General features: G+C 41.5%; 1 protein-coding gene across 4 annotated transcripts in view; it reads right to left on the reverse strand.

Moving 5' to 3' along the window:
- Window positions 1-207: 207 nt before the first annotated feature.
- DPP6 (dipeptidyl peptidase like 6) overlaps window positions 208-25,169 on the reverse strand; it is a 563,202-nt gene continuing 538,240 nt past the window's right edge. For all 4 annotated transcript variants that reach the window (XM_065831232.2, XM_071805326.1, XM_065831231.2 and 1 more), the window contains exons 17-26: window positions 18,141-18,188; window positions 14,599-14,697; window positions 12,223-12,292; window positions 10,052-10,246; window positions 8,710-8,764; window positions 7,704-7,809; window positions 6,803-6,861; window positions 4,758-4,830; window positions 4,585-4,658; window positions 208-2,435 (exon numbers count right to left, since the gene is read on the reverse strand). In XM_065831232.2, the coding sequence (XP_065687304.1) occupies window positions 2,289-2,435; window positions 4,585-4,658; window positions 4,758-4,830; window positions 6,803-6,861; window positions 7,704-7,809; window positions 8,710-8,764; window positions 10,052-10,246; window positions 12,223-12,292; window positions 14,599-14,697; window positions 18,141-18,188 (926 nt within the window). In that variant the 3' untranslated portion in view covers window positions 208-2,288. The remainder of the gene's footprint in view (window positions 2,436-4,584; window positions 4,659-4,757; window positions 4,831-6,802; window positions 6,862-7,703; window positions 7,810-8,709; window positions 8,765-10,051; window positions 10,247-12,222; window positions 12,293-14,598; window positions 14,698-18,140; window positions 18,189-25,169) is intronic.

The following is a 25,169-nucleotide window of genomic DNA, read 5'->3' on the forward strand; positions in this document are numbered from 1 at the left end:
TCCTCAAAAGCAGTTATCGCTTATCATGGTGACACCACCTACCAAGGTCATGGGCAGACTGAATGGTAACGTGTATTTGTTTATAAGGACTTGTTTCCATTTTTCTGACCTGCATCCTGGAGTGTGGGCTCAGTTCAACCAGGAATAGCATTTCAAGCAACTCAATGTTTATCTAAGTACTCTAAATTAAATAACAGGAGTAGCAACCAGGGTGGTAAAATAATGTTTTATTCCATGAATGAACAAACACTACCATGCCACATCCTAAAGTTCTTTCTACAAAAGATTGTGGACAGAGCAAATTTTTACATTTTTCAGGTCAAGTTCATTTCAGGATTTTGAGCCTGTTCAGTGTAGCAAAATCTGGACACGCAGCATTCTTATTGTCTATTTGGCATTTTGCCAGATAAAGCTGATTTATACTGTAGTTCTTGTTCACGCATTGTTGATGCACTGTAAATTAAAGAAGACAATCAAAACCAAACTAGGTAATTTCTGTGGTTTATCAATATATTTGTCATGATGGTCAAAGTACAACCAACATTCAAAGCTTAAAATAATGATAATAAAAAAGACACACTAAAGAACACAATGGAAACATCATCATTGCTGTCAGGATGTGAGTTTACCCATAGTACTATGTAAAAAGTAGAAACCGGCATTGACATTCAAGCTGTCAAAACAAGAAAAGAAATTACATTAATTGTTATATTCCCAAGCTAGTACTTCTAAAGACTCCTGATCAGCAAAGAAGTGTTATCGCATGCATGCTGAACACAAGACTAATATTGGCTTGGGGACCTGACAAATAACTGACTTACATTCCTTTATATACAACAAAATGAAATATACAGTATTAATACTGGCTGTACATTTGGTCAGAATACTTTACAAGGAGTGACACTAGGCAAAATTCTTATGTTGTGGTAAGTGGATGTGGATGAAGCTGGATTTCCTTCTGAGAGCTGAACGTTTTCATAAGAAGTTTTAAAAGTTGCTTTGCAATGCTATAATGAAGTGTTAGATATTTTAAAGCAAAAATGCTCCCATTTTTTTTCTTTTACGCTAGTGTGAGAAGAAGAGATAATTAAACCAGTTTGGAATGTGCTAATCAGTGACCCGGAATAAAACTAAGCAATAAAGCCCAGCACATGGGTTTTGTTTAAATGGCTTTTTGAGATGATCTGTGAAGTATCTGGTACAAAAAATTCCTACTACCATAGCCTCATCTAGCTGTTCCCCAATAGGTTGCCAACCAATTCTTCCAACACTAAAAGAAGAAAAAATAACTATGCCTCTCACCTATTTTTCTGTAGTACAATAAAAATATCTCAGTGTTAGGCTGATTTAGCTTATTTATGTGCATATTTTTTGAGGCTGCCAAAGAAAATACTCAATCTTGCAGGCAAAGGCTGTGCCGGGAACATGAGAGTGAGATTTTCTTTGCTTTAGTCTAATAGATTTTTTAAAGTTTGGGTACATTGACCCCCATTGCCTCTTTAGACCCCTAAGGTCTAAAGTGATTTGGTTAATTCAGTGTATGATTTTTTCCCATCCAGAACAAGCTGAGAAGCTAATAAGGTAAGCATGACACCAAATGAAAACAGAAGTAAAAGCTATACAAAATGAAGAAATAATTACGGGAAGGTAAAGAACAGTTTAACTATAGCAATATTTCGTACAATTGAATTTCCGTGTCCTGTACCAATGAGAAAACTTCTGAACATGGGAAAGAGTAGGCAAGTAGGTATCCCTCAAAGTGATTGTGCTATAATCTTTTCCATGTATTAGGTTAGATACTTTTTCTGACAGAGTGTGATGCTAACTATAATAACCTTCATATGGATGATAGATTTCATTGGTACTGCTTGATTGCTTGAATGCAAAGACATTAAATCTTCCAGTCCTCAAAGCAGTTTCTTGGGGTGTCCCTTCAAGTCCAGGGCCTTGCCACTTTCAAGCTAGAAGTCATTTTGTGGCAAACAAACAAACAAACAAACAAACCCCAAAAAATAAAGGGAAAAAAAAAAGAAGAAAGAAAAAAAAAAGAAGAAGAAAGAAAAAAATGTTGGTTGTGACGGATTAATTTTGGACAGCAGTTTCTGCTGAGTTCCCCATGCTTAATGTTCTTCCATTTAGGAAGGAGTTGCTGTCAAGTAAAGCAGATGAGCTGCTTTCAGTTTTCTTTAAATACATGCTAACAATGTAACATCTCTTTCTTCAGGAAAATGATCCAAGTTGCATATTGTTAGAGAGATCTGCCTTGTGCTTAGCACGGACAAGTAGGGTTAATCGTCGTCCTCCTCCTCTTTCAGTGGGACTATCGGGAGTTTGTCCTGAACTTGGAAACACGCCACAAAGAAGTTGACAATGGAGTTGTACAAATGCTGCTCCAATGCTGCATTGCTGAAGTAATGGCTTTCATCAGGGTAGATCTGCAAAGAAACAGGGAAATATTGTAGCAGTAGGAGCTTAAAGTCTAGGATGACCATGAGCCAGCCCTGTGCCCTTGTGGCCAGGAAGGCCAATGGTACCTGGGGTGGATTAGAAGGGGGGTGGTTAATAGGTCAGAGAGGTTCTCCTTTCCCTCTACTCTGCCCTGGTGAGACCACACCTGGAATATTGTGTCCAGTTCAGGGCCCCTCAGTTCAAGAAGGACAGGGAACTGCTGGAGAGAGTCCAGTGCAGGGCAACAAAGATGATGAAGGGAGTGGAGCATCTCCTGTGTGAGGAAAGGCTGAGGGAGCTGGGGCTCTTTAGCTTGGAGAAGAGGAGACTGAGGGGTGACCTCATTAATGTTTACAGATATATAAAGGGTGAGTGTCACGAGGATGGAGCCAGGCTCTTCTCGGTGACAACCAATGATAGGATAAGGGGTAGTGGGCTCAAACTGGAACACAAAAGGTTCCACTTAAATTTGAGAAGAAACTTCTTCAGAGTGAGGGTGCCAGAGTCTGGCCCAGGCTGCCCAGGGGGGTTGTGGAGTCTCCTTCTCTGGAGACATTCAAAAGCTGTCTGAACACCTCATCTGGGTGTTCCTGCTCTGGCGGGGGGATTGGACTGGATGATCTTTCAAGGTCCCTTCCAATCCCTAACTTTCTGTGATTCTGTGACTGACCACCCATATCTGCAATGCGAGCTGGTCTGCAAACCCACTGCTCCTCCTTGGGACTGAACGTCTTCCCACGGATGCACGTGAGGTCCAGGGTAATTCAGGGACCACAGTGCTCTGAGCACAGACTTGCATCTTCCTTCAAAAGGAACTTTTTAAGGGAAAGGTTTTAAATTTAGCTCCATTCGGAACAAGTTCGGTCTAAGAAGAACCAGACCACACTTAGAAAAAGCAGTGCTTGCTCTTGTGAAAACGGAAAAAATCCCGGTGCAAGTCTGTTTAGAGAAACAGCATTAGGTTTTACTAACTGAAATGACGGATTTAAAGAAAAAAAAAATGATAGTAAGTAAAAAATCGAAATAAATCTTGCTGAAAAAGTAATTAACTAGAAAAACATGGGAAGCTAGAAATGAAATAGTTTGAACACAGCTTTCCGTTTTAATGAACAGGTAACTTTTGCACATGTTGAAGGAATGGAAGAGGATCATAATGGGGAGGATCATAGACTGGGATATTGAAGGGCTGCATCCTTGCAGGCAGGACTGAAGTGTCTTACGACTGCTCTGAGTACCTTGATCCAAGATGTAGATCCCTGAGCCCCCCACTCAGTCCCCAACTAATCTTTGAGGAGTATCAAGCCCATCAGTGCCTTCAAGCTCCAAATTACCAATGCTTTTGCACTGGGAAATGTGCAGAAGTGCCCACATTGGGCTTATTACTTGTCTCTGGTGTCTTTGCTCCATTCTATCTGTCTTCAGAGCATGATGGAGTGAGCGTAGCCATCACATGAAGCTCCACACAAACGCAGCCAGAGGGAGCTGGTATTCAGTAAATCAAGTGTTAGTAGGGCTTGGGCACTGCAATGCAACTGTCTGTACTGTGAACTGTAGCATGATCCTTGGCATGGTTTGAGCCTGGACTAGTTGCACTCTCCTGGCTGTGCCTTGGGATGTAGCAGAGGGTAGGGACCATCCCCATGGTCGGTGGATGGGTTCATTTTGGAAGACTGAATGGCTTGGACATGGGGCATTCAGCAAATCAAAGATGTAATTCAGTGGAAAGAGTGGCTTTCTAGACCAGAGCGTGTCTTTTGCAGTGGGATGCCAGATATAAGTGACATTTCACTCCACTTTTCTGATGGATTTAATTTAGATCCCTGTTTCTCTGTAATTCATCCTGAATTTGGCCTGTTGTTCCCACAGAAAGCCAACAGGTATCAATTTCTTAGAGATACATCTCTCAAAACCTAATTTACTGTAATTTAATAATTGTTCTACAACTGTACAAACCAAAATAGTGGTGTCAAATAAGCACGGGAGTACAACATAGGCACACATTATACGCTGGTGCTGTTTCTACTGCTAAGCTGAGTTTGCAAGTGGCTTTTCAAAGCTTGCTTCATAACAGTGGTTTGAGTTCAAACTGGGAAATAACTGTTCAAATATGAAAAAAAAAAGAAACATATACTGTACCTGCAAGCTGTAATTAGCCTTCTCCCTAATTAGGTGTGTGATAAGGTCCGCAGTATGCTGAAAATGGATTTTTTCTGTAAAAACAGATTACAATCATTAAAGGGGCAAATGTAATTAAGAAAAATCAAAGCCATCCCAAATATATAATGAGCTCAAATGATGGGCTAACTTACCATCAGCAGTAGCATGAATGATCAAAAACGTCTGTTCCTTCAGTAATGAGACTCTGTGTGCTAATTTGGTGATCTGTGAAGGTAAAGGTTGCAATAAGATTAAAATCTTGCTAGAAATGAGCAATTTATATGGAAAAAATAGAAGCACTTAATTCCATTTGATACTTCATCACATGGATAACAAGCAGACACCAGCACAGCATATTCTTTTGGCTACTTGAATCAGTCTGGAGGTTAAAACAGACCTGTCCCTGTCCTTCTAGGCTCAGTATCAGCAGCAGGAAGAGGTCAGAGACCCTCGTCTGTTCTGATAATGTTCACTGAAAGCCTGAACTGCAGAACACATGGAGAATGCCAAAGTGAATTTCCAGTGAATACAAAACACTGATGAAAAGTGTGCCCAGGTGCTATGCCTAAGAACACTTCAGAGAGGTGGAGTGACTTTGGTATGGTTTGAAAGCCAACCTCAGTGAGTTTTGACAGCCCAGGGGAGGATCTGATGCTAAATTCAAGTGTCCACTGCTGAGAATGCCTTTGCCCTCAAGTGCACAGGGAGAAATACAAATCTGAGTGACTGGGTAAGAGAAACGAGGGACTTCTCCACTTTCTGTTGCCGTGTTCAGAAGAATACAAGTCTCAAAAAAGCTCCAAGAGACTCCAAAAAAGTCTCAAAGTGGCAAAAGGAATGTACATCTCAAAATACAGATGTTACTGCTCTGTAGGGGGGCAGGGAAGAATACCTGTCAATTTAAATTCATGCTTCCTTCACTGTTTAAATGCATGTGTCCTGGCTTTTATTCACTTACATGACTTAATGTATTTTTCAGTTAAGACAGTCTTGTATCAGTCCTATCTCACACCTGTTTTCATCTTCCCACTATCCTATGTGGTTTTCACAAAAGACAGGCAAGTACGTCTCCAACAGCAACAGAAACTTCCATGCCTGGCTACAGAGGTCAAATTAGCTGGCTAAAAATATTGGCATGTATTATTAAGTTATCGTCACTCTCATTTTACGTTACAGATTACGTGTGTCTCGCTTCATTTCAAAGATAAATCAACTCTGAACATTAGAAGTGAGCCTGCCTATTTCTTTAGCATTAAAAGCAAGTTTTGGGGAATTTTGGTGGATGCAAGCTTGTTCTGGCGTTCTTGCAGGTTTACACTCTGTATGGACTTAGACAGTGTTTGCAAATTTTGCAAGGGTGCCTCTGATCTTCCCTCTATTTTTGGACTTCATTAATGAGTTCTCTAATCCTCAGATGACCCATCATGGGTTTTCCTTTTTTCCCTTGTTAAAAATGGGGGTTGTGTCTCCCTTTTTCCAGTCAGTGGGAACTTCACCAGACTGCCATGACTTCTCAAGTACAAGGGATAGTGGCTTAGCAACTTCATCCACAAGTGACTTCAGGACCCACAGAGGCATCTCATCAGGTCTCAATGGACTTGTGCTCCTTCAGGTTCCTTAGATGATCTCGAACCTGATCTCCTGAAGTGGGTGGTTCTTCATTGTCCCAGTCCCTGTCTTTGCCTTCTGCAACTTGAGTGGTGTGGCTACAGCACTTGCCCATGAAGACTGAGGCAAAAAATTCGCTGAGTACCTCAGCCTTCTCCATATCCCAGGTAACCAGGTCTCCTCTTTCCTTCTGAAGAGGACCCACATTTTCCCTAGTCTTCCTTTTATCACCAATGTACCTATAGAAGCTTTTCCTATCGCCCTTGATGTCCCTGGCCAGATTTAACTATATCAGGGCTTTAGCTTTCCTAACCTGATCACTGGCTGCCTGGACAATTCTCTGTATTCCTCCCAAGCTACTTGTCCTTGTTTCCACTCTCTGTAGGCTTCCTTTTAATGTTTGAGTTTGTTAAGACAACAAAAGCAGTAAGCAGGCTGAAGGACACCTTCCTGCCTTTTATATATAGGGAGTTTTACTAGTGAAACCATCTTGCATATTTCTTTTCACCCCCTAAAAGAGAACATGTTGAGGAAGCGTTAAAACCCCTGTTCACATTATATCAGGGAAATGCAGTGTCCATGCAGTTACCTCATACGCTTTGTTGTCAATCCCATGCAAGCCCAAGTATCTTTCAGAAAAGGCTGAAGCTTGAAAAGAAACAAAAAGAAAACATTGGCTTCAGTCATAAGTGCTTCTGAGTCAAATATTGCAAATACTGAAAAAAAGATCCTTTCTAAGCTTGCCTTACTTACACAGGGCATATTTATAATTTTTTTTGAAAATGCACTAAGAATACGTATGATACTACAGTCTTTCATTATCACCATGTATTTATGGTTTCTAAATAAGTCACAGAAGAGCATTTTTTTTCCCCCTTTTTTCCAGAATACAGCCAAGAAATGAGAAGAGCACTATCTTCTTGTGTCCTTTTCTCCTTTCACATGGAGCCATCTCCATCAATGGTCTACTGCAAGCTCCTGTTGGTCCCACGGATAACTGTACGGGACCAGAAGGCTGGCTTAACATCACTGTCTTCTGTGACAGTCCTTTGATTTCCACTGGTATCAAGTGCAAAGATAACTGGTGTCCCTGAAAGTACCACAATGTGCAGTGGAGTATTGTCATTGGAGAGAGGATGAGGTGGGCAGGCTGGACCACAGCTCCCACCCATGGATGGTTCAGGCAAGGAGGAAGCACACTCTATGCAGTGGTACACGGTGGTGTCAGAGGCTGGAGGGGTCTAGAGCCAAGTCTCCATTATTTAAAAGAAAAAAGTAATAAAAGTTACTTTATTACTCTGACCACCATGGCTGGTCACACTGGTGCCAGCAAAATTGCTCTTGAAGAGTTTATGGCTGGTCCTAAGAAGATGCACAATAGAAAACAAGCAGGATCTTGGGGAAGAAAGCTATGATAACTAGGAAATGTTAGGGCAGAAACATAATTTGTGGTGAACACGAGGGTCTGTGGGCTCTGGGACAGGATTTACCATATAGTTTGAAGTCTGTCAGCGGGGAAAGAGCAGCTCCACAGGCGAACACCTGGTTCTCTTCGCCAGCTGGAAGCATGTAAGTGCTCAGGTAACCACCGTAGTCCTGGAACACAAACAAGGCAGGGACGTCAGCAGTCCTGTCATGAGATGCTGCTGCTTTTGGGTACAGAAGCAGGGCAGCTGAGACCTTGCAGCAAAACTTCGTTCATTACAGAGCTTTTAACACTTTTCCCTGAAAAAAGACCAAAGAAAGGACATCTCCCTGGCTTTGGTGGATGCGGCTGAAGATGAACTCTACATTCATTGCGCTCTCCTGAAGGCAGGAGAGTTGTGGGCCCAAAAACTTGTCTCTTTTCATCCCACGTTATTGCTGTGGATCTGATCAGATATGTTACCTCTCCAAAATGTTACCCCAGTCTTTCATTATTTAAAATGAGCATCACAATTTCAGTGTCTGCCATCACCCTGTTAACAATTCCCTGCAGAGATGCTGCTGTATGTGCAGCTCTCTTTGCCCACCTTAAGCTTCTGTCTCCCACAAAAAACAATTTCTGCTCTTAGTCCCACTCTCATTTCAAACCATGTTCACTTCGCAATTGCAGTTTCCCAGACGGGCGCACACCGTGGTGTGAATCAGCCTCAGAAATCAATATTGTTGTTGTACATTTGTACAACACGACTTAGATCTACCCCCATTCCCATAGGCCTTATGAGACAAAAATGAAATGAAAGTTTGCAAGGGGAAAAAATAATTAATTATCTGACAGCATTTTTCTGACAACTAGTCACTTTCTGCGCTTGGAAGTTAATTAAAAAAATGACAAATACATTGATAAAATGAGAGCTTTCATCTTCACACATCTGAGAAAGAAGGAGTCTATCTCAAAAACAAATAATAATGAAAAAGACACCCCTGACATATTCGATAAATCACGATTTAGCTCAGCTGTGTAGCTGCATCAGCCAACTAGAGCAGCACAGAGGAACAATGGGAAAACGCTACCTTCCCAAACACACCAACTCGCAGTTTATCAATGTAATGCTCCTTCAGCATCGTCCTAGAACATGAAAGAGAAGAAACAATGGGTTAAAAATATTTTTCCCTTAGATATAACAAACATAATGTGATGTCAGCTTGAATTTGGGGGGGCGGCAGAAAAATGATGTACACAACCTAAATTCACGTTGCTACATGCCGCTTTCACATGAATCTCTGTTTGATTTAATCTTGCAAACTGTTGTGTTGGATTTGATCAAGTAATGGCAGCAAATAACCTGCAATACTTCTGAAAGACATAATAAAGCTGATCCTACTGCACTACTCTGATAGTGTTTTTAGTGTGATTATGTGCAGAATAAATCTAACAATATGACAGGACTTGACACTTAGGGGTTTGCACTGTTTTTTCTCTTTTTAGAAGTTTAAGGGTTTAAAGATGGATTTTTTTCCAACTATTATACCAGTCTAGCAAAAAAATAAGTAGGAACTGATATTCGAGCTTGTTTGTAGCCATATGACTGTACAGAGCTAAAAATAAACAGGTTTTGAACACGTGATACAGATAAGTGTGCTCTAATCTAACTCTGTTTCAGGTTTGTTTTTCTCCCCCTGCACTGGCTGGCATGAGCTGTCTCTCACATGCCATCACCTGCTTACAGAGGCAGGACTACATTCTCCCCCTTTAGTCTTCTCTCATGAGAAGCCCCCTGGAGTGCTGTGTCCAGCTCTGGGGCCTCCAACATAAGGACATGGACCTATTGGAGAGTCCAAAGGAGGCCACAAAGATGATCAGAGGGTTGGAACACCTCTCCTGTGAGGACAGGCTGAGAGAGCTAGGGGTGTTCAGCCTGGAGAAGAGAAGGCTCCAGGGACACCTTGTAGCAACCTTCCAGTACCTAAAGGGGACCTACAAGAAAGCTGGACAGAGGCTTTTTACAAGGGCATTTTGTGATAAGACAAGGGCTAACGGCTTTAAACTGGAAGAATGTAGATTTAGATTAGATATAACAAAGAAATTCTTCACCATGAGGATGGTTAAGGCACTAGAACAGGCTGCCCAAAGAAGCTGTTGATGCCCCATCCCTGGAAATGTTCAAGGCCAGGTTGGATGGGGCTTTGAGCAACCTGGTCTGGTGGAAGGTGTCAGAAGGGGTTGGAATGAGGTGATCTTTAAGGTGTTGGAACTAGGTGATCTTTAAGGTCCCTTCCAACCCAAACCATTCTATGATCCTATGATTTCCTTCCATCTCCTTGCTCTACCATACACACCATTAAAGGAACAGTCTTGGCAGTCTTGGTTAATTATCATTAATGAATTAATTTCTTCAATAACAGTGTCACTCACCGAACAGCTTCCAACTGATCCTTCTCTTCCAAAAGGCCCAGCCTCCTCTTAACCTCATGCAACAGCTTAGTGCCTTGGAAGCCGCTCCCACGACCGTCAAACTTCAGCACGATGGCATTATGAGAACTGACCATGACACTTTCCCACGTCACCTCAAATCTCTCTGTTACAATCTGGTTACCAGGTGTCCCATCTCTGAAACAGAAACAGGCATCAAGCAAAGGCAATGGCACCAAGCACAGGCCAAAAGCCCTCCCTGGGGCTTGCCACGGAGATGGGGACCGGCAGCTCTTGCATGCATCATAAAGCAGGGTAGATTTCAAGATGGGGAGACCAATCTCCGCAAAAATGGTGTGCAGAAAGCTGGTTGTGTGGGACGGGTTTTGAGGCTGGGGTAGAAGCTGCAGGTTGCTTTCTGCCTCCCTCTTTGCACAGCAGCTATCACTGTGCTAAGCCGAGCTTTGAATGAATCTAGCAAGCACAGCAATAACTGGGCAGGATTCCTCCCATGAATAAACCAGGGCAGTGACATAGAGGTCAGCTGAGTTCTCCCTTTTTACACCTGTTCTGATCTATATCTTTTGTCTGCATTCTCCAAAGATGGTATTTTTCTGGTGAAGGGGTTTATGTGAGGACCCTGGCTTTGGGGTGCGCTGGCACTGCCAAAATATGTTGGATGAAACTTGCCGACATCTATCATCCTCTACTGGCAAGAACTGAGCTTTCATTCACTGCCCCCATTAATCCAGCCCAGACCTTCCCTTTCCCACGTGGTTCTCAAAAGCAGCTGTAGATGGAGCTGTCAATCACTTCTGTCACCACTGCTTCACACAAGTACAGAGGGAAAGGACACTTTCAATGCGATAAATATAACAGATTAAAAATGTTCAGGCTGGCACAAAATTGGTGGGTAAGGGGAAGGGGTGGGCAGATTCCCTTTTCACTCTTCTTCTTAGGGCCAGATCCTGCATAGGACAACTGTCTTGAGAAATATCGACCCACTTCAGCCAGACAGCTGGAAAAAGTCAAGAGATGATGATGATGGTTGTAAGTAATATTTTAAGGCTGGGATTACTGTACAGCCACTGGCATTTCCATCTGTTTCTTGTCCTTTTTGGGGTTCTTGGAGACATTAGGCAACTCACTGCAGGATCTTAATGTGCATGTGACATCAGTTATTTGCATTTATTCAAGCAAGATGCAGGCACATCCAGCTTCAGAGGCAGCCTAATCAAGTGCTGTTAGCTTGATGAGTACCAATCTTCCTCAAGCACTTGTATAATGAAGTATATTTTCTCTGCAGTAATTTTGTGATGTAACGGCACACTTACTGCAGTGTTTTTGTCCTTCATGGAGGAATGTGCAGGATGGTGTTCAGGCATTCATCAGGCATTCGTCACTCCTGCATGAGGCATCTCTCTCGTGGGGTGTTCCCTGGCAAGCAGCAAGTGATGCAGTGGGACGCAGCCAGGGCCAAATGGGTTCTTCCAAGGTCAATGACTTCCCTCCCCCAGTTTATTTCCAAATTGCCAGAAAAAACTCAGGAATCTGTATTGTTATTACTAAACGTTGCTCAAAGAAATACTCATCTGCTATGTCTGCCAGGAAGAACCTACCTAATATAAACGTTAATGTTGTGGAGATCTTCAAAGGTTTTTAGCTCTTGCTTTATCGCAACTTCAGAGGACAATGGCATTTACATGGGAAGGATTGCTGCATGAGGGTGTCTAAAATTCAAGCTGTAATGTTGACTGCATCCCACTCTAATACTTCCTGCCGTTAAGCACACGGTGAGTGCTCCAGGCACTGGGACAGAAAGTCAACATCCATCTTTTATTCCTCCCAGTCCTGTTTCTGCCCCCCTTATTACTGAATTGCAAATGTATGTCGAACAATTTTACAGAATATTACAATCTACTCTGCAGGATTTCACTAGGGCACCCTCCTGAGAGCTGAAACCCTTGGCTCAAACTTGGGGAAGAAGGGACCTACAGCCAACCTCTCCCAGCTCTGAGGTGAGACAGGGGGTAGGGACCAATGCGCCAGACTAAGGTGCTAAAACAGTCTGGCATTTATTGTACAAACCATATCTGAAAAGGTTTTGATCATGGCCAAGGTTTCTATCCTACCCTAATAAGGTGAACAGGAAGAAAGGACGAGCTAGAACTTACACAATCAAAAGCAAGGGGTAGTGCGCAGTGTCCGAAAAGGTTGCTGGCTTTAAGATCTGCATTGGCAATCCTAGACAAAAAAAAAACCAAACCCAAATAACAACATGTTTTCAGTGTGGGAATGCTGACATAACTCTAATAGGTTTTTCTGGTGCTTTGGTCACTTATGAGCAGGAACAAAATGGCATTTCATCAGAGGCACTAGTAAATACCACCTTAGAAACACAGATGTTGTCAAAGAAAAGACCCATATTATGATAGCTGAGGTGACAAGAAATGTAACTCAGGAGTACAGTGTGAGCTGCTCAGTCATGCTTCACTTTTACAGCATTCAATTAACATCTGGCAATAGCTATAATTTTCCTTTTTGGCAGCTGGGAGAGTGACACAGCCAGAAATCAATATTTCAGGGCAGCAGAGGAGGGGGAAAATTGGTGATGAAAATGATAATTTAAAACCCAATTAAGTACAGTGGCTGGGGGATAGAATAGGATTATTTTGCTATAATGGTGTGAGAACAGATAAAGAAACATGTATTTTAATCCTAACTTCTAGAGGGCTTAATTTTGCTATAGAACAGGAGGTAAATGTGCTGACACCCACACCGTTGTACTGGTACTGAACCAATGTAAGTATGGGATGTGATCACCAAAGCTTCATTTAATGCTTCCTATGGCATCATATTGACAGCCCAAACTGCTGCTATACAAACGCTTTCTGCATTAATGCGACAACATCTATTTTTAAAATGTTAACTACAACCCAGATTAGCAAAGGCCCAGCAATCAAATTGGTATTAGTAGCATTTTCCATAGATTAATACACAGATTAACCACGCAGTTTAAGTGGTTTGCTTGGCAATCATTGTTTGACACTCCGCCTAATTAGTTATTCCATCTGAATGCTAATAGCTGCAAATTGCCTCAATGGCCAAGGGGCAGCCAAAAAGGCCATCACTTGACTTTAAATATAACTAAGCACTACGTGCAGTGTTCCCAAGGCTGTTAAGCCCAAAGCCGTGAATATATAGGGAGAGTGCAGAAGAACAGCCACACACCTGCCGCCAGTTTGTATTTATTACACACACACAAACACATATATATTTTACATTAAATGACTAGAATCACATTTCAATGATACCTGCAGTTAAGAAATTTAGCACTGAGCTCAGTTATTCCTAATAAGATGCCAGTGCCTCTACGAATTGGCTCATGGTAGGGATAGGCATGATCTTTGTGACAGGCTCTTTCCCCATCTTTTCCTGCCCATAAGCCCTGGGAAGTCATGTCTGTTCTTGTTATCTCATGCACTGGTTTATGTTCCTAATGCCCATGTGGCAAGCAGAACATGTTAGGGCCATTATGATCCCTTTCAAATGGCAACTGTCCCTCAGACTTTGCTTCACATTTTATAACACCTGGCAATGGTCAAAATTAGTAACTTGTCATCCATCACACCTCACTGCCTTATTTCACTGCATCCAATCTGAGAGGTACAATCCTTCTTGGCACGGGAAATAGCATTGGTCATACTTTGAATCCAGGGACTTTGGGTTTTTTTTTAGTTTCTATCATACACATAAACTGTAATTTTTGGGAGCACTGAACAACTCCAGGTATGCAGATTTTCCACATATAGGTAAGATACCTGCTTACAGCCAGAGGAGATGCTTTTTAGGTTGTTTCAGGTACAACTATAGAGACAGGCAGAAAACGCTTACGCTTTAAGTGTTTGCCATTAGGCTTTTCTCTCTCTGTCCTCTTCGGCATATAGGTATGCAGGGAATGATTACACAAATAATGCACCACCTGCAGATACAAACTGCTCTGAGTTTCTGCCTTCTTTACTGTTTTGGCTTTCCTCATAAAGCATTTTTTTTCCAACCCTATCAAATGATATTGGTTTCTCAAAGAATCCTGAATGACTCTGGTGGGCAGTCATTGGCAAGTCATCTCTATTCACTGCAGTTGAGCATTGTACACTGAAAGGCGGCCACAGCTATAGTCAGCAAGCACAGACAGTATCCCACTTCAAACCTATCTCAAATGATTCTCCGGTCCTGCTGGGGCAAATGCCCTGAAGAATGGGGGCACTACACTGTGTCATTTCTCAGAGTGTTTTTTTTCTCTAAAGAGAAAATTTCAAAAGGAAACCCCTCACACACCCCTATCATTTTGCCTTTCTTCAGCTGCATTGTCATCAAATCCTGTCTCCGTAATAACCTCCTTATTTAGCACATCCTAAGAGAGTGTATGCGGACTGGGTGAGTTTATTGAAAGTCAAAGTAATTTTTCCTCCTGCCAGTCTAACCAAGATGACTGTATCATTTCACAGCAATAGCAATGAAAAAGAAAGGAAAGGAGAGGTGCTACTTACTGTAATCGTCTATCTTGATTTCCATGTATTCTACCTTAGGCATTTGCCTGTCATTTACAGCCAGCTGCACATTTTCATTCACTTCCAGCTCAAATATTTCTGAAAGATGAAGGACAAGGTCAGAAAAACGTTTGGCATTGTTCATGGAAAAGTGTTTCAACATTTTATGGTCACCTGAATGTTTGTAACACAAGTTTCCTTATGAAAGAATTTCCTTGTAGTCCTCACAGAGATCTAGTTCACTTAAGTCTTTGAAACCCCTTCCAGGTACTGTGTTGGCAAAAAGCTATATTCCTGAAATCAGTGACATTCAGCTGATTTACAGCAAATGGGAGTGTGACTTCCATGTAGAGGGTCCCAGGCAGACATCTACTTGACATGCAAAGCTAGATATCAAATTAAGAAGTCCTCAAGTCTGAGCCCAAGTTATACATAATAAATAGAGAAAAGGAGGAGACTGTGGAAAACTTCGGGACAAGGTTGTGAGAAAAATCCACAAGAAGGAAAGCCATAGGTAGAGAAGGGTGGACAAAGATCATGCAGCCCTAAAACATCTGGTTTTGGAGCAGCCTTGGCTTTCAGAGATTTTCAGTGATCATTCAGTTTGCTTATGTGTCTTATCCAAAGACTCTCTGGGACTGAAATAGAGGATTCCTTCCTCCTTCCCAGGAATTAATCTTTATTCCCCACATCCTGGCCATGTGCTCTAACCACTGAGTTTCTTCTAGAAAAAGCAGCTACATCCAACATCAGAAAGAGCAAGTCCCTCCCAGCTTGGGCAAGGAAAGGGCCCACCTTTAGGAGACATTTCAGGTTGTATGTCCTAGGTGGTGGGATATATCTCCTTGTGACGGTGAGGCTCCTGAGTCCCATGCGGAAAGGATTCAGGGGCTGGGGGAAACCCATGGCGATGGTAGTGAATCCTGGTCTGGGGAGCCCATTGTCTCATCCCTGTGGCACCCAGCTGGGTTTGGACCAGGGAGATCCAGGGCACCATCTCTATCATGTGAACCCAAGGAGGGTTTGAGGATTTCGCATCAAATTATGTGTTTCATTGACTGTAACTTCCCTTTAGAGACACACTGATAAATAGAAGTGTGACCCCAGCTCTGAAAATAATGCAGTACCTGATTATCATGCTGTCGTTGCCCATCTCTGCTGAATAGGCAGGCACAGCACAAAGCCATGCCCTTCCCACTTAATACATTTCACAGATCTTTCAGCTACAGTGTATTGATTCAATGACTATTCACACTGCTTCTGAAAAGCCTGGCTCATCTCTATTGAAACCACAACCCCACAAAAGTGCCAAAGCAACAGCCTATTACGTTTAGTTAAATATTAAGATTCTCATTTAATTATGGCACACACAAGTAGCTTTATCAGCAGAAAGGGGCTTGCCACGTAGGGGAATTTAGTCAAGCCGTTTTATTTGTTCATATAATTGCATTCACAGAAAGCCAGGAAGACCGTGGAGGAAATAAAAAAGATCGGCATATCTCCTAAAGGACTTTCTTTTCTGCTTTAGGACCACAGGGGGCTTGAGTCTGTGGAGTACAAACGGTCATTGCTTAATTAAATGTAAGCATGCTATAATATTCAGCGCAACTCACTATTATCAGATTATTGCAGAATACAGAGGCAAACTCTCTTTATAGAGGAATGGGCTCATATTAAATAAGTAAATTCAGTAACACGGAACTGTCAGTTGCCCTTTATTCAAAAGCAAAAGAAATGGGGCAGAGGGGAGGAAAGGAAGCAGGGGAAATGCTGATCATGTGCAGAAAATCATGAACTTCAGTAGGGAATGTGTTCTATGCATGACTAGATCAAGTTCTCTATGTAATAAATACTACACATCTATATCTCTCAAAATAAAGCTAGTCTCGGTGTGGTTTATGTTACTGTTTCAAGCCCTTCTTTTGCTGTTTCTGTTTTATAGTATCTCTTGTTTTATTCACCTGAAAGTATTTTATAAAACTGTACAGGAGACTGTAACACAGTTCATGAGAGCTGTTATAGCCAGGCAGCCATCTCCATGCCTATGGTAAAATAAAAATATTATGTTTAAGGGGTGGAAAAAAGCCACTTTGGAGCTGCAACTTGGAGCCAACTGTTCTGGCCCTGTGGAAACATCCTCTGTGGGTTGAGGAGCCTCACCATGACTGCATCACCATGACTGCTCTGGACTTACACTCAGTGAGGGCACTGCCAAGCCCTGGTCTCTGCTGGGAAGAAGAAGAGATGATACACCCTTGTGCAATGACTGAGATATGAGTGGTCACTGATGCAGAAAGACTGAGAAGCTAGGAACTGGCAATTTGTTTTCAGTATTGCTTAAAAAAACCCCAATTCTTGTATTTTTGTAGACCAGAATAGCTACAAGTGCCAACCTTTGTGCATTTATACCTCTATCCCACCATTGCCAGCAGCAATAACATGATCATGAACATGAACACGAATATGAACATGAACATGAACATGAACAAAAAGCGAGAGCCCTCCTCTGGACAACAAAATAAGTCAGCTCTGTCATGGTGCTTTTATGGAGAAATTATAGACCAGAAACTGAGTCACAAGGAAATTAAATATTTATGTCACGGTCACTCTCTAAGCAAGATGATAGCAGATGGTCTACGCCATGGTCCAGAGTATGTTGTGCTGCTTTACTTTGGCAGCGAAGATCTCTCTTGCTGCCCTTACAGTACAGTCACACAGCAGCAAATTGCTTTAACCCAACTTGTTCTAGGATGCTGCTAAGTTTCATGCATGTTCTTTTCTCTGAAGGAAAATTTTAATTGGAACAAATTAATTGAAAAGGATAGGAGGATAAATTAGAGGCTTCATGTCATGCTGACTTGGGGTAAAAAAATGATCTTTCTTGATAATTTGTATTGTTGCAGGTGTGACAGAGGAATCCCAGAAACCTCAGCTCTCTGGGCTCTACAGGGAGTCCTAATCCATCTGGTAGTGGCTACAGCCAGTACCAAAGAATTTGAGGGAAAAACCCTATATTTGGAATAATTTCAGCTTCACAGTGGTGTAGATGTGAGCCATTATCATGAAAAAACTTTATCAGACAATAAGTGCTACAAACCCCATGAACAGAACAGGAAACCAGGGAGAGGCACAACTTCTGGGGCTCATTGCTCTGTGTTCTCTCTCTCAACCTGGTAATCCATATCAGAGTGATTTTATTAAAACTGTAGATTAAGTTAAATATTTATCATTTTTGAGTGAGACAAGAAACAAAATTTGTGAAAGACTAACAAAAAGAAAGAGGGAGATATGGACTTTGCACTTTTTTTTTGAGAAAGCTGGTAACAAATATTATGGCCAAACCCGTTGTGTTTGTACCCCAAACAGAAAGCTTTTCAATGGCAGCACCACAGCTCTGCAAGTCTCTCTGTCTTGCACAAGACTTGTATTTAGGCAAAGTCTGGGCTCCCTGCTAGTGTGAGTTTACCAAAGAGCAGCTACATCTCACTGTCCTGCCTGGCTACTTCTGTAGGAAGAATCACAAAGCTCAAGCCCATCCTTACTCTGTGCATCCGTTGTGTTGTGAACAGTCACCATCGGGACTCGGGGACCTGGAAAAGAAGAAAAGAACTCAGTTAAATGTCTGTTGAAGCACACACAGATGCACGTGAACCTGGTTTTGAATTCCACTGAGCTGAAGACTCCTGAGACTCGCTTTCCACGCAAGAGTAATCTAAAAAGCAAATCACCTTGGTATTAGAAAGAGTCTATGAATAAATGACAGTAATGTAGACTCAAAGACATATGAGGTTTCAAAGCCCATTCCCAACAGACCGCTAAATGCATCTTTCCCTAATTTGTAAACATTATAATTAGCATAAACACAATTAAATCACTTGCTTTTAAAATTATTCTAATGATACTCAAACACCACAGCACAAAGCATTTACATTTTTTTTGCTATGGATAACTGTTGCTGGTTTGCAAATGTTTTGGGGTTTTGTGTGGTTTTTTTGTTTGTTTGGTTGTTTTTTTTTTTTTTGTTTTGTTTTGGTTTTGTTTTGTTGGTGGGTTTTTTTTGTGTGTGTGTGTGTTTGTTTTGTTTTGTTTTTTTAATGAATTAAACACCAGTTTGGCTCTCACACTAAAAATGATCACATATGCTGTCTTAAAATGCAGTATTTGGGTACTGAAATCAGTCAGTATTACACAAAGAGGATTATCATTACTATGCAATGCACGAGTGAACCACAGAATTCATTGCCATAGGATGCTACAGTCTTTAGGATATTATAGTCTTTACCTCAGGGTGCTATACCTTCAGCACAGGGTGCTGTAGGACACTAGAGTCCTTAGCGCAGTGGTCTGGATTCAATTTCTTGTTCAGAAAGTCACCAAAAAATGACAGAAATTGACACAAAAATGGGATGGTAGATGAGATGAGGTTCACTTTGTAGTTGTCAGCTTCTTTCTCACTGTTTTTCAATTAGCATCTGCTGACTGCTCTTGGAGACAGGATGCTGGGCCACGATGAGCCTCAGTGTGACCAAGTCCAGCCACTTGCATGTTACTACCATACCTGTTCATAGATTTTCCATTGAGCTTGATAATGTGACTCAGGAAGGTGGAAGAAGCAGTGATTAAATGATTAATTTTTAACTTTGGAGATAGCTGTTGTCTTACTTTCCTTCGCTTTCCCCATAATGTAATATGATGCAGCAGCAGCAAGTGTAAGCAGCTGAGGAAAGATCACCTGTAGACTCAGAATCAACAGCAGGGCCAGATGGCTCCCACACCAAGTCCACCACTAAATCATGGCCCTAAAAACCTCATCTACACATCTTTTAAACACCTTCAGGGATGGTGACTCCACCACTGCCCTGGGCAGCCTGTTCCAATGCCTGACAACCCTTTCAAGGAAGCAATTTTTCCTAATATCCAATCTAAACCTCCCTGGCGCAACTTGAGGCCATTTCCTCTCCTCCTATCACTTCACTTGTGACTTGAGAGAAGAGATCAACCCCCTCCATGCTACAACCTCCTTCCAAGTAGTTGCAGAGAGTGAGAAGGTCTCCCTCAGCTCTTGTTCTCCAGGCTGAACAGCCCCAGACTTGTGCTCCAGACCCTTCACCAGCTTCGTTGCCCTTCTCTGAACTTGCTCCAGCACCTCAGTATCTTTCCTGTAGTGAGGGGCTAAAAACTGAACACAGGATTCAAGGTGTGATCTCACCAGTCTTTGTGGCAGGACTCTTCTGTACATACTTTATTTCCAGTTCAAAATTACTACACAATGAGGGTGTGCAGCTGGTGGGGATGGCAAAATATGGAACCATCTGTACAAACGGCCCATATGAGAAACTGTGTTTCCTCCTTTCTCAGGCTCCGACAGTCTGTTGGCACACTGCTGGAATGCAGGCCAATCTTGCTGTTGAACTACACTGAATATTACAAAACCAATATTTTTAAGCTTCAAATTTAAGACAGCTTAATGAAGCTTGATATTCACTGTGATTCAAGTTCCTTTAAGATGGGTCCTTCAAGCTACAAGCAAATCCAATGTGATCACCAGTTAAGCACCAGTAATTTGTGAAGAGATGGCTGAGAAAAAGCACCTCAAATGCTGTAAATGATAGTTGTCACAAATGGCAACAAAACCAGGTTACTGTGAGTCATGCATACTGGTTCAGTAAGTGAAATAAGTTCTTCAGAGCAAGAAAGACTTTAGGGTGGTACAGTGGTATCAATGTTTTATCCCTATGCTGTCAAGAAACCACATCCCATCCCACTGAGAGTGTTTAATGTAAGCCTGACCTACACAGTGAAAAGGTAGAAAAAGGTTTTATTTATAATCAAGCTGACTGATATAGCAGCCTGACTTTAGTTTCCTGGCAATTGAGCATTTTCTTCACTAACAATCCAATTCCTTTGTCTGCACCTTTTTCTTAAAATGCAGCTGAGTATAATGCACAGAAGAAAACTGTGTTTTACTCACTGGGATTCGGCTGAATTCGCCTTTCTACTACCAATATACATTGATATGCTGACCATATTTATTTATAAATCTGCCCTGTTTTTTTTCTTGAAGTCCCAGAAGCCAATCTGCTGGAAAAGCAACAAACCTAATAAACAATTCATCATGGGCATGATAAAATCATCACTGAAAATAAAAGGAATCCTCCCAGATGACTTCAGTTGGAGCTAGAGCAGTCCTTTAATTAACACAAAAATGCCTAACAAAAAGAAAGGGATAAAGAGAGAAAAACAACGCATATAATCCTTTTATTTTCTAATCTATTTTTCCTTTTTGTGTTGGTACTGGAAAGACTATGAGAAACTAATAAACAAAGAAAAAAGCCAGTATGTAGTTTATGTATTATGTGTTGTGTTTCCTTAGTCTCTCACTAGCTTACTGTAATCTTCCCAAATCAATATTTTAATGTGAGGTCCCATATACAGATATTCAGTTTGAGGTAATATGAAATAAAAATATTTTAAACTATGCATCATTATCCTTGAAAAAGCAGACTTTCGAGTTGCTCAATTTTTATTTTTCAACAAATGAGGAAAAATGGTAAAGACAGTAATCTACAGAGTGGAATAATCAGGTTTGTGAGGAAGACCAGTCTTGATATTAAATATTCCCAGTGATGACATTCCAGTTAAAGAATGCATTTCACTTGTGAGCAGGCTGAAAGTCATTAAGAAGAAAAATCACTTTTTAGGAATGAAGTAAATGGCTTATTTCAATGCCAATTCTTAAAGTGAAACAACCTAGTTACACGCTAGACTATGTCTTTTAGTACACACACATCAAAAGTCTCTCAACACTCACAAGTACCTAACGCCTGACAGGGATAGAACAAAATTCTTGAAATTAGGAAGTGTATATTCATCAGATGCCTCTTGTACTTTATTTTTAAACCTATAACAGTGTGACAGCCCCATTACACATGCCATCTGGTAAATGCCATCCACTGTCATTTGTGAATCTGAGAGTGAAACCTAATTTGTTCAATGAACTGCTGGGAGCTGACAGAAGCAGAGCGAGGACATCCCCTGCTCTGTGTCCCCTCTCTCCAGAGCCCTTCCAAACGGGCTTTGATTGGGACTCCTGAGCCCTGGCACATTCTGCTACTTCTGTTCTTTAATCAGTGCCGCTGAGCACCCGTGTCTACCCGTCCCCCTCAGAAATTTTGTGAACACTCTGCCTCTCGCTTACAGAGGTGATGAGTGTGTATGGGCATCAGGTGCAGGTTGGATTTAAACATTTGCTTGTGCTTCTTGTGGAATAAAACACAAAGTGCTCCACTTTAAGAAAGTAAAACAGATACTGACCTGCTTTGCACCGATGTGAAAAGGTAAGAAAGACCCAGTGCACACCTCATAACCTGGGTGGGTGTTCCCAAAATCCTGGGCAGGACACTTTCCTGCAGGATGAGGGGAGGATGATGCTGTTGGATTTCTTCCCCTGCCCTGGTTGCGGAGGGGTAGTTACACACAGGGCTGTCATACACCCTGAGGTGTGGGACCTGGTTCTGCTGCTCTCTGCCACATCAACCCAAATTTTTAAGGTGCTGGGTGGCACCATATGGGCTCTGTGACCCTGTTATCTCTCCCTGCATCCCTCTGGCAGGAGTGGGCTCTGCTCCCCTTTCCTTGGCTCCAGCATTGCACCAGTGAACTCCAGTAACTTGCCAGCAGTTTTAATGCCTTTGCTTTATTTATAGCTTAAGAGAAAGGACCAAAAGTATTGACAAGAAAACTTCTGTGTGTATAGACATACTCTATACATTTCCGGACAGACGCACAGTTAATAATGCTGCATAAATCTCTAGTTACAGGAATGAGATTTTCAATTACTACAGTTAAAAGTCTGGCTTTATCATAAGGCCTTTGACTTTAAAGACGTTACTGTCATTATCCATGCTAGAAGTAAATTAAGCCATATCACCGTAATGACACGGGCAAATTCATCATCAAGGAAGTATGACCTGCTGTGATCTGAAAGTGCACAGAAACTCAGTGCCTTGGTAATTTGACAAGAAAAAGCATTGGCCATGGCTTGTCATCAATTTTTTAAGCAGCTTTCATTATTACTTCCAAGAAGGTTATGCTTAAACACTATCAGAAATAAGTGACTCTAGATTTTAAGGTTGTAAGGTATAGATTTATAGAATAACAATGGAAAGTCATACAATTTTGAACAAAATGTTTACCAGGCATTTGTTTTATAATATTTTGAAGATAATATTCCACAATATTCCTGATGTTTTCATGATTTAAACAGCATAGGGAATTATATCAGTTACAACATTAAAATGAAAGTAGTGATTATAAAAAGAACATAAAGTAAAATTGAAAAAAAAAAGTAATGAAGGCTTACATAAGTGTTTAAAAAGAAAAAAAAAAAAGAGGAATTGTCTTATTCTTCTCATCCATATTCTCAAAGGCTTCAATGTGGCAGATAATTTCAGACCAGAAGCTAAATTCACAGTGTGTAAACAATGAAAATTCAAATACTCTCTGCCAGCCCCACCAGCATATCTCTTAAGCGCTGATGAATGATTTAAAAGAGCAGCTGCAAGCGACAGGAGCTGAGAGGGTCTGGCTCTGCACAAGTGAGATAATTGGCAACAGCCATCTCTGCGTACAGATTCCAGATCTCTTTATTTGCTAGTCCATGAATTATTTATACACGCTGCATAAAGTTCATATGTTGGGGCGATATTATCAGCCTAATAAATTAAGACATGGGGAGTTCCGTGAATCACTGCTAACAATTAAAATATTTTCCCATTTACAGTATTTTCCAGTCTACGCTACAGACAGATGTTCGTGCTGTTTGCTTTGGCAACCTTGTTGACACAAACATCAAACAGATTTGTGCTGCTATTCACCCTCCCCAAGGCATTTAATTTTTTAATCTAATCTACTTCCTCAAATGTAACTTGTCTTGTAAAATAATCAATACTGTCTTGTTCGCACGCAACACACAGGATTGCACAAACCGCACCGATGGTACTGCTTGTTTCTGCCTCGTCTGATACCAGTAATAAATTTCATGCTTACTTTATATAGAGCAGAAATAAATCTGGTTGTTCTGAGGCGGCTTCAGTTTTCAGTGTCTAGAGGGTAAATGAGGAAGAGATCTGTCTTTAATTATACTACACAAAATAGCTCCAGTGAGTTCTTCAAAAAGATTGCTTGAATGAATAAGCGTGGTCAGGTCCTGAGTCTGTTCTGTGGGATTTTGAGTGGTACCTACAAAACAGCGTGGAAGCTGGGCTGACACTAACTGGCTCCATCCAACTGTCTGTCGTGCGATTGCCGAGATGCAGAATAACATGGGACCTCTGGGTCTGAGAAGACTCTCCCTTGCTTCTTCAGGTAGTTCTGTGTTACAAAAGTATTGACAAACTCCCACTAAATATAACTCTGTTTTCATGGATGTAATTCCTACTGGTGTCTCACTCTTCTGGTAGGAGCTGCTTTCTAACTTGAAGCTGCACCGGCTGTCACTCCAATTTACACCTTTTTGAGTTTGTGCCAACAAGCCATCTTCTACTAATCACAAATATTCCTATTATAATTAAAGCAGTCATGTGTCCCCAAAGATCTCATCCAATATAAAAAAAATAGATTATTTTAGCTCCCTTTTGTAAGACAAAATCTCTTTTCCTCTTATTCTTTAATACAAGAGCATGTCAATTCAGTTTCTCCTTCCTAAACAGAAATGACCAGGACCCTGGCCCTGCTGTAGAGGATGTCTTAACTGGTCCTTATAAAGCGAAACTGCTACTTGCTCAGTTCTGTGGAAAATTGTTTGCCTGATCCATTATGAAAGAGCCTTCTCCATGGCCACAGCCAGTAAACGGTTTGCAGACGTCCAGTGATCACCTTTGTATGCCCAGGTAACCCCCTGCTCTTTTGAGACATTTGTAACACTTGAGTTTCAAGCACACAAGACAAATTCTTGCCCTGAGTCACCACATGCTTAGTTTTGCTCTTTATTCTATTAATTTCTCCCATTCCAGCCCTGAAAGACAGCCAGCTTCTTCAATATTTCTCTCTGCCTTCTGATAATGCTTATCCACTTTGTGGCCTTAACAAATTTCATTAGCTACGTCCAGCTTTGGGTTCCCAGGCTGCCAGGGAACAGTCTAAGTAGGGTTATTCCCAAGACCAGCTCTTAACGAACCCCGCCGCTGATCTCCAATTAGCCTTATATTTCTCTTCATCATAATCTACCGCCTTCTTTCATTTAGCTGCTACTTAACCTTCCCTTACAATTCCTTCACTAATCCCCATCCTCTCCTTCTTAATTAATATCATCCAATGAGGCATCACATTGAGTGGGCTGAGTGAAAGCATTTCCTTCCTTTCAGGAGGTTTTGGTGAAGGTTTTCAAAAACCATAATGCAATAACGCATGTGGATGATCCCAAAGAAGAACAGAATACCTATGGCCCTCAAGAAACATTGCAGGTGTATTAATCCATTATAGTGATAAAATCAGCCATAGAAAGGAGGCAAGTTAGGAGAAATTGCTTGCAGAACTCCCAAACCTGACAGTACATCAAGACTGTGTACCTG

Source organism: Patagioenas fasciata, chromosome 2 (genome assembly GCF_037038585.1).
Source record: "Patagioenas fasciata isolate bPatFas1 chromosome 2, bPatFas1.hap1, whole genome shotgun sequence".
Classification (NCBI taxonomy): domain Eukaryota; kingdom Metazoa; phylum Chordata; class Aves; order Columbiformes; family Columbidae; genus Patagioenas; species Patagioenas fasciata.